The sequence below is a fragment of the Bolinopsis microptera genome, chromosome 3, assembly GCF_026151205.1.
Source record: "Bolinopsis microptera isolate Bmic1 chromosome 3, MBARI_Bmic_1.0, whole genome shotgun sequence".
NCBI classification, from domain to species: Eukaryota; Metazoa; Ctenophora; class Tentaculata; order Lobata; family Bolinopsidae; genus Bolinopsis; species Bolinopsis microptera.
In genome coordinates, this window is record NC_087074.1 from 1,017,844 (window position 1) to 1,027,978 (window position 10,135).

Sequence of the window (10,135 nt, forward strand, 5' to 3'; positions counted from 1 at the left end):
TTTCTTCACTATCAATTAAATGGGAGGGCTCACCTATTAACGCCTGCACTTGTGAGATTTGTTTCACCCTTATCGGTACAAATGTGACAACCTCCCTATCTGATAACACGGTTTATAGCTCTGTAAGGTACAAATGTGACAACCTCCCTATCTGATAACACGGTTTATAGCTCTGTAAGGACAATTTTACAGCTTCTTCAGCTCTCTTATCACCAATTCTCGTTAGCTTATTGAGGTTTCCCTTAGTTTCTATCAATTGAGGTCGATTTATGTGTGAGATCATTTTTAACAACCCTGACCAGATTCCTGACCAGATTCCTGTTGCTCTTAAAACTAGACCCCTCCCTGGTATTGCTCGCCTCTTAATTTGATAAGCTATTCAAACTATTTCTTAAAACTGACAGCTCCAGTCTGTTAAATCACAGTTAAATCACTGCTCCACCCCTATAACAATATAATCAATCACCTGATAATAAAATTTCTCTAAGTGTAAGTTTGAGATCTTCTCACTAAACTGGACATTGTATAGCCTATAGGGAAAAATGTTTTAAACTAAATTGTGAGATATCTTGATATTATCATACCAGGAAACGAGGTACACCAGATACGTGATACACGATGATAGCTCTACTCAGTAAGCTAAATACTAAATTACCGTTTGTTACGTCTGTTGTTTAAAATGTATCAGCGCTGGGAATTATAATAACATTCCTATTTTTCTATAACTATTTTGTGGTTCTGCTGCTCTTGTCAGAAGGAACTTTTCAATTCAAATTGTGGTTCCGCGGTTGACAAATTATTCTATTATTATGTATGACTTGTTTCAAGTTTAAAAAGCTGCACAAATTTGCAACATGAAGAGGACAGTTTTTTAACAAAAAACCGTCCATAGACCACAATTTAAATCAAATTGACCACAATTGTATACCACGAGAGTTAAGAAAGTTTTAAAATAATAAATCGAAGTATATCAATATACTCGACATCATGTTATGATCTTTATCTTTATTTTATTACGGCCAAGCTCAGCAGTTCATAGAAATTCGATCAATGATTAAAAAACAAAAATAAAATGAGGATACAGAGGCAGAAAATAAAAAGTATGAAAAGTCAAGGATAAAACACTAGATTCTTAAATACTATTATTTCAGTGGCACTAGTAGCGACGCTAAGATTAGGAGATGGTAAAGAACACAACACTAGATTCTTAATCCCTATTATTTCAGTGGCACTAGTAGCGACGCTAAGATTAGGAGAGGGTAAAGGACACAAGCACTGCAGACAGATGGAGCTCCATGACCTTTGTGAAACGCCCCAGGTAAACAAACTAGTAAACGAATCCCTCAAGTATAATTATAGGGTTTCAAAGGGATCATTGTAAACATCTATTTCTATGGTCCATTAATTTGTGACTCACGGATTAAATCCAAGTTCTCAGAATAATTATTAAAAATTGTATCACAAAATATGAGCAAAAGTACCCCAAAGCTAACGTTATATGTCTCCCACAGGGTAGAGAATGCATTCAGTACACCCCTGACATGCAACCAGTTTGCAACCAGTACCGAATGAACAAAGCAACAAAGACCACCACCATCCTGAGCAGTGAGACTGTCCCTTACTGGGGTAAGTGACTTATATGTTCCGAAACAAAAAACCAGTCCATAGAAAATCCGCTGAAAATTACTAATTTACTTTCGATTCGAAAGAATTGATTTCAAGATCATTCATGCTGGATAATTTATTGGTACTTTGGTTGCAACTGATCCTCTTTAAATAGACAATAAGATCATTTTTCCAATAAAAAGGAAGTGACGTGTTTTCAACCCTTGTTTGACAATATTATTTGCTAATAAGAAGCCGTGTTGTACGGTTATTAACTTTAAAGGTACGGTTAAAGTACGGTTATTAACTTTAAAGGTGATAAACTTTTCTGCCTGCTCAAAGTTCAAGCATGGCTTGGTACGAAATTTTAATAATAGAGGAGTGAAAAAACATAGAATTTAAGACAGTAAATTCTGGCGACTGGCAGTCCTCGCAAGCTCCACTGAAAACCATGGCCCGAAGAATTTTAGAATTTGAGTGCATTTTTGCTAAAACCACTGAGCTTCGTCAAATTGGGGGCATAAACCAAGAGGCGAAAATAGTGGATTTCGATTGGCTGGCTGCCTCTGAAGCTGTTTGGTGAAATAGCGTAAGCATTAGTACTAAACCAGCTAAAATCCTAAATATTTGAAAATTGGGGAGGAAGAATTACGTGAAGTGGGTGCTGAGAGGAGAAGACGAAATAGGGCGCATTTAGTCAGCTGCGGACCTGGTTTATTTGTCGACTATTACAAAATTCGGAGCACGCCTTCATCTGCTCTGCATTTCTCTGCAAGCACACAATTTTAGTTTGTTGCGTTAACATTTAAAAAATATAAGCTGCTTACCATAATTAGCTGACGTAATCATTAATCTGTGCCTAGTTATAATAATCTGGAATGTGACACTTATCATGTGAAATGTTAGTAAAACTGTCTCGAAATGTTTCACAATACTATCAGTGGATTCCTATTGGAAGAACCTTGAGGTAGCAAAATCTGAAATAACAGCGAAGGTCACGACACGCCTTGTTTCCGGTTATAATCAGCCCGTGATTTGAGATTAAATAATAGTGCGATATCACTGGAGTCAGAAAAGCAGGGAAAAATTGTGGGAGATACTATTGTGATAATAATTTCGGCTTCCATCGGGAGACAATAATTGCTGGAGATGAATAAAATCAAATTACAATGGCCCTACCGTAGTAGTGAATGGTGGTGATTAGTATAATAGAGACTTTCCTTAGAATTCTCAATAATAGCACGTATATAAGAGTGCTGGGGTTGTGTCCAGTAAATCTGCACAGAAAATACTATAATCATTCCTCAAAAGAGAATTAAATCGAAACCTGGACAACTTTCAAACATATTCATTTCGTGGGATAGTTGGTGCTTATTTTTGCAACCAAAATCTCCGTTCCCCACGATACCCTAGATCGATGGAAACTTTCTGCTGAATTTGCTACTACTTACTTGATCTGATCAACAGATAATTAACTTAAGAAAATGTCTCTAGAAATCATTATAAGTTATATATATAGCTGACGGACTGAAGAAAAAATAATACGAAAATTACTTCAGAGGAAATTATGAATTACTGAAAGAAGCAAATATTTCTGCTATTATAACTAAAAGTGAAGACATCGGACAATATTAAATATATTGCTTTTATGTCCCAAAGTAATTTCCGATAGGAGAATAGCTCTCCACCCCATATGAATGAAAAATTTAATCACGGTAGGTAACATCAAGACCAATCCAACATTCGAATGAACATACATAACAATCATTTTTCTGCAATTAGCAGCATACTATATTTTTTTAACTAATTACAACACTACAAATCTATTACATTTATTGAGAATTATGTAATATAACGTGATGGAAATATTTTAAACGGGCATATCCTGTCCAAACCCAGGATGCACTACATGAAGAATTCGTTGTTACTTTGTTTGAAAAGCATTAATATATAACAATTTTCCGAAAAAGGAGGCTGAAATTGAAAATAAGTTCTACATGAAATATAAATGTTTCCACTAACCCCAACCCCTTATTTTCAGACGCAGCCCCACCAGTAATACTGCTGATAACCGGTAACCAGACCGTTGCACCAGGAGAGCCGTTTGAGATACGGTGCATGGCTGAGGGAGCCCCAGCTCCCTTTATCGAAATAGTTTATAAGGAAGACGCTGATCTTAGTCCGGTATGAAACTTAGAACTTAAACTTAGAAATAGAACTTAAAGTGACTTGAAACTAAAGTAGTGCGCTTCAAAGTGAACACATACGCTTGTTTGACCATGTCAAAGTGAACGCATACGCTTGTTTGACTGTGTCAATTTGGCTCGATGCCAAAACAAAAATATTTCTGTTTGATTAGTTAGAGAGTCCTGCATAGTGGGACGCCCTGGTCATCTAGCTGTGATTCTGAGACTGCAGGTTTCCCCTCATCACATGCACCCTTAGTGACCACCTCTTTGAGAGAAGGTTTCTTTAGCTCCATCTCTAAAACTCCGCTTATCCTCAGGTACCTGGCTCTGTCTCCAACTCGGTGGATATTGAGAAGCGAGCAGTGCAAACAATGATGGCCCAAACTTATGCTATAGAACAAGACGAGGGCTGGTATAGATGTGTGGCTAAAAACGGGGAGGGAGTTATCTATGAGGATACTTACCTTACTATCGGTGGTAAGTCCCGTGGAAACCTTTTGACTTCATATAGTTCCTTAGCTGTAAAGTCCGCCTGTAAAGTCCGCCTGTAAAGTCCACCTGCCCTTTTAGGAACCCTTCTCCGATATTATTATTATGCAGTAAAGAAGTCCGATAGTATGCAGTAACTAATCACTAATTTATGCTAAGTTCGGATGGTTATATAAATTGCAGATTAATCTCTCTGGTCATTTTCCGAGGAAAGATTGAACCTTTAAATGTTTGAAAGTCTCCTTATTATTATTTAATCACAGGATTGATAATAATATAATACAGTAAAATATACTGTAACACACTATCATTGACCGTCATTGTCACAATGTTTGTACCAGGGTTTGAATCAGAATGAAGTCTAGTAACCTCACGAACAATCAATGGACCTGTCAAGGGGTTTCTTAAAGGGACCCGGGACTAAAACCTACAAATAATAATAATGCCAGAAACCAAACAATATGACATCTAATAGAGCTTCTGGGGTTGCGATGCTTCTAAGGAAATTAATGCAAATCAAACCCCAAAATCCTTGTAAATGCCTGTGAACCCTTGTAACTTATTATGCGCATATTGACGAAGGACAAATCAAAAATGACATCGTAAATCTGCAACACTAATGCAAACGCATCAAATCTGCAACCTAAATAAACTGTTAAAATCATTGACCAAAAAACCCACACAATGATTCAATCTAGCTAAAAAACTATAAGTCAGCTATAAGTGAACTTTAAGTCAGCTTTAAATCAGCTATAAGTATGCTATGGGACAACTATCTGTCAGACCTGTGACTGTGTTGTAATGACCCGGAGACATGCTGTATTGTCTGGGACCCGCCTAAAAGCAGCGCCTGGCAGATATATCAACCAGCAGATCGCTTTCTGACAGAAGAAGCATCTATCAAAGGTATCATTTAGGATGCCGGCTACTTTTAACAGTGCTTCAATGTGTTAAAAGTCCTCCTTAAATGTCATGAATTTTGTAGCTTTGCAACTCTCTTATTTAGAAATTATACTTATTATACTTATAGGTTAAGTCGTAAAAATTAATTCTTCGGTATTAAAAAGTATCCTCATAAGGTTTTTAAAAATTAACATTCATTCTGGATTACAGACGCGGTTTACCTTTAATCATTATCACTTATACGGGCAACATGCTATTCAGATTTAGATATAATCTCATCATGGGTAAAATATCATTTAATACTGCTCAAAAGCTTGATTTTGGATTAACAGTGAACGCTGAGTCAATCAAGCGTCAGTAGGATTAGCAGACACATGTTTAGCGGCTGGTCAACAGTGGGGTACAGAGTTTATGATTAGAAATCAGTCTCTGCCTCTCTCTATTCGTCAGAATTATATGGTCATTAGAAGAAGACATGCATTGCAAATGTTAATCAAGTTTTAACAATGCATGAATGCAAACCTTTCCTATTTTCTCGAGTTTTATCGACGGAACAATCAGTTTTAAATGGAGTAGAAAAATGTATCTTTTAATCCACGTGCTTATAAAGCCGCCAACTCGACTCCATGATTAGCTCATTAGGTTACAAAGCGTCAAGCCGACAGTTATCCAAATACTTTCAAATACTTTCACAAATCTCGAACGATCAGTACCACCTTATAGGTGTCTTTGTAATATCTTCTCTAGCTTCTTATGTGTTAAGGCAAAGGCTTCTAACTCCACAAGTTCACAACAAATTCGCGACAAAATGGCATAGTGAAAGACTTACAAATTCAAAATTTACCAATCGGTAAATCGGCAACTCCCCAACTCAATAGAAAGAGCCCAAATTCTCCAAATCTATTGGAGGATGCACTTGGTCGCGGTGAAGACTTCGCACCTCTTGATTTCTATAATCTACAAAGAAAGAACGAGGTGCCTTGAGGCACACAAAAAAAGGAATGAGAAAAATCAGAAAACTCTCAACTTCTTGGTCACACTATATATTTTGTTGATGATGTATCACATATAACGTAAACCTGATCAAGAAGAAATTGAGAGTAAAATCTTGGTAACATGGTAATACACGTTCAGACTTTCCGATTTCATTATTTATTAAGCCAGGATGTTATTGTTACGGCTTGTCCAGCTCTTTTAGGCGCGGAATTTTATGAAAATGTGAACTTTTTTCAACTGTACCTCCTCGGTCATACTTATAGTGACTCGCAAAGGATTATAGTCCATTATTCCTTATAAGGGCATCACGTGGTGTTTAGTTAGTATTCTACAAATTCTAGCAGGCTAACTAAACTGTTTACTATTTAACTGCTTTCAAGTACATAATATATTGATTCCGAAAATTATTATTTATTATTAAAGTTTCAAACCAAATTAGCTTTCTTTTCAAAGCATTCAATATTTGTATAATCCACACCTACTAACCCAATCTCCAAACTCCTTCCATTTATCCCCACTTTTCTTACTCTCGTACGTCCTCAGATTTATGTGACACAGTGGTATGTGATGCACCCCAAGTTTGCAAAGCAGACTACGATCTCGGAATAGCTGAATGTTCGTGTCCCTTCTGTACTTGGGAAAACTACGAGACCGATCCTAACCTCTACTGTGGTAAGTAAGGACCGGTGTTACTAGGGTGTTACTAGGTGTTACTAGGGTGTTACTAGGTGTTACTAGGTGTTACTAGGGTGTTACTAGGTGTTACTAGGTGTTACTAGGTGTTACTAGGGTGTCCCTTCTGTACTTGGGAAAACTACGAGACCGATCCCAACCTCTACTGTGGTAAGTAAGGACCGGTGTTACTAAGTGTTACTAGGTGTTACTAGGTGTTACTAGGGTGTTACTAGGGTGTTACTAGGTGTTACTAGGGTGTTACTAGGTGTTACTAGGTGTTACTAGGGTGTTACTAGGGTGTTACTAGGGTGTTACTAGGGTGTTAATATGGTGTTACTAGGTGTAATTAGGGTGTTACTAGGGTGTTACTATGGTGTTACTAGGTGTTACTAGGGTGTTACTAGGGTGTTACGAGGTGTTACTAGGGTGTTACTAGGGTGTCCCTTCTGTACTTGGGAAAACTACGAGACCGATCCCAACCTCTACTGTGGTAAGTAAGGACCTGTGCTTGAAAAAGGAGAGAGAGAGAGAGAGAGAGAGAGAGAGAGGGCATAACAAAATTGCCTCCCCATTCAATGAAATTACAAACATTCAACCCTGGAGTAAAAAGGTTAAATGCTAGCCCACACACTATCACAATATGATAGTGTAACCTAACTTCCAAAATGTTGTCTGCTTAATTTACAAAGGAATGTTGTCGCAGGAACGGATTGTGGCGTATACTACTCACGGTGCTCCATCGAAGAGGAGAAGTGCAAGGGAGTAGATCTTGACATCTTCCACGATGGTGTTTGCTCCTCCTTCAGTAAGCAATCCAATAATATCCTAGGATCTTCAATCGACCATTAATTGTCAAAAGCAATCAATGTTGCCCTCATACTAGAAATGTTCAACGAGTGTTCAACTGGATCAGTATATACAAACTTGCCATTTTTAACCGCCCCATCTTTTATGGAATGAATGAGATATTTGTATCCCCCTTGGATGATTAAAAAACCATCACAAAGGGGTAGCTAACCAAGTCGGCTGACCGCGAATGGTGTGATATTGATAAAAAAGCATATTTCACCAAAACGAACCCTCTCTAGGTCTGCCTGAGTACTCGTACGAAGAGCTACAAGAAACAGAAGTTTATTACGGGGACGAGGTTGAGTTGGCCTGCAGAGGAATTCCTGCTGGAGACACCCCTGGACCAGAACCAAGAATCATGTACATATCTTACATACCAATCACTGTGTGCTCACAACTCTCAGATGCTAATATGCATTAAAACTGTTCTGGAAACTCTGCTAATCCTGATATATTGTAGTAGTCTAACTATCACCTAGAAACATATCTCCACTAACCCTCCCACCTGCTAATCTAACACTAGTAACACTCCCACATATCTCCACATATCTCCACTAACACTAACTAACACTAGTAACCCTCCCACCTGCAGGTGGTACCAAGATTGGGGGGCAGATATGGGCGGCAGGGAGCTGATAGGGGAAGGTAACACTATCACCTACACAGTCACATTGTCCCGAGCTGATATAGTTTGTGTGGGGGTACATTGTCCTTCTGCACCCCTCCAAAGAGACATGACTGATATTAACCACTTCCGACTAGCTGTCCCCCAGGAACCCACGGTGAGCGGTAGTAACCATCTAGTAACCACATAGTAACCACATAGTAACCACCTAGTAACCACATAGTAACCACATAGTAAAAATCTAGTAACTACCTAGTAACCACCTAGCTGTCCCCCAGGAACCCACGGTGAGCGGGGCTCTTATTCAATTTTACAGTTTAAGCGGGAACTTTATTCACGCAAATCTCACCCCCATCTCCCAAGCTATTATTGGAAGAAACAATAATCATCTTTAAATATAAAGTTGATACCAAAACTTTGAATGACTGTTGCAGCTAACAACCTTTTTCAGACACCTCCAACTCCATCTCCAACACCCACCCCCCGAATTATAACCCCGGAGCCCTTGTCAAGTACGGAATCCCGTCTCTACGAATCCACGTCCCCCTACCTCATCCCCACCACACCTCTCCCGCCTACATTAAGAGCAGACGGTGGTTCCGTATGTCAAATTATGGGAGACCCTATGGTGTCCACCTTCGACAACAGATGGTAAGTCGTGAGAAGCTTTTATTTAAACTTTTAAAGTAATTATAATTTAATAGTTTTCAACTAAAGTAGTTACAGTTTAAAAGTTTTAAATTAAACTTAAAATAGTTAATAGTTATAGTAAAAATGTTTGAATTAATTTTTAAAAAATTACAAAACGACTATTAATAAAACAATCAAATAATTCACTAGCAACATATGCTATGGTGATAAAGTATGAACATAATGTTCATAACGTGACCAGTTATTCGTGTTAAGTGTCGATATAGACTGTCGATATAAACAAATGAATGCGTTCATTTTCAGTTTACTTCATTGAACAAAGCAGAGATATATCTATTATCACTTATCAGCATTATATCATATATCATACATGTATCTTGATTCATCAAATCGCGGTGAACGGGTCTGTGAGTTTTAATAAGCTGATTAGAAGCGTACCAAGAACCATTGTCATATTCTAGACTCATTTCAAGAGTTATTTTATGCTCAACTGATAAAGGTTAAATGAATTAATGTGTCGTGCAATTTATGTAGCGATCTTGGTTGAGACACGTAAACGTTATGTGCTGTGAAATTGAATATATATATTTCAATCAATTGAAAAGCAAGGTTGCTGGCATAGTTTTATCATTACGTCACTACAAGCTGCTCATCAAATGGAATGGCGCCACTAAGAACAATTTTCTTAGTCGGCAAAACCAACAAACTTTGGTCATTGGTGAACCTAACTAAAGAATCAATTAATCCTTCAATTAGTCACCTAAACAATTAGTTAGCTAAACAATTAAATAACCCTCCTATCTCCCAGGTACAAACAAGACGGGGTGTGCACGTACGTTCTTGCTATGGACTGCAGGTTCGCTCAGTGGTTTGTTTACGGACGGTTCATGCAGTACGGTGAAACCAGTGCTTTAGAAAGCATCACAATCTACAGCGGGTAAGTGATCGGGCTTTAGCTTCACAACCAGGAACGAGCAGTTGGAGGAATTCAGGAAATAAGGAGCCAAGAATTCTGAAAATTTTGAGAGATTCGCAGGATAGTCTGGCACGGAAACTTGGTATTTACCTCTGGAGATCAAAAGCTGTGAGACGTTAAATTTTCTGTAGAATTCCAACTAGAAAGTATAGAGACTGTCTGAGTAATGCACAGCTT

The 10,135-nt window shown here is 38.0% G+C and overlaps 1 protein-coding gene across 1 annotated transcript; it reads left to right on the plus strand.

Moving 5' to 3' along the window:
- The first annotated feature begins 585 nt into the window (after positions 1–585).
- LOC134812334 (uncharacterized) lies at positions 586–9,923 on the plus strand. Its single transcript, XM_063819720.1, has 12 exons — positions 586–634; positions 1,227–1,318; positions 1,512–1,626; positions 3,647–3,789; positions 4,112–4,271; positions 6,726–6,854; positions 7,561–7,662; positions 7,946–8,066; positions 8,299–8,351; positions 8,599–8,618; positions 8,783–8,982; positions 9,791–9,923. The coding sequence occupies exons 1-12, from the start codon at positions 619–621 to the stop codon at positions 9,921–9,923; spliced, it is 1,284 nt and encodes a 427-aa protein (XP_063675790.1). The 5' UTR covers positions 586–618.
- The last annotated feature ends 212 nt before the right edge of the window (positions 9,924–10,135 follow it).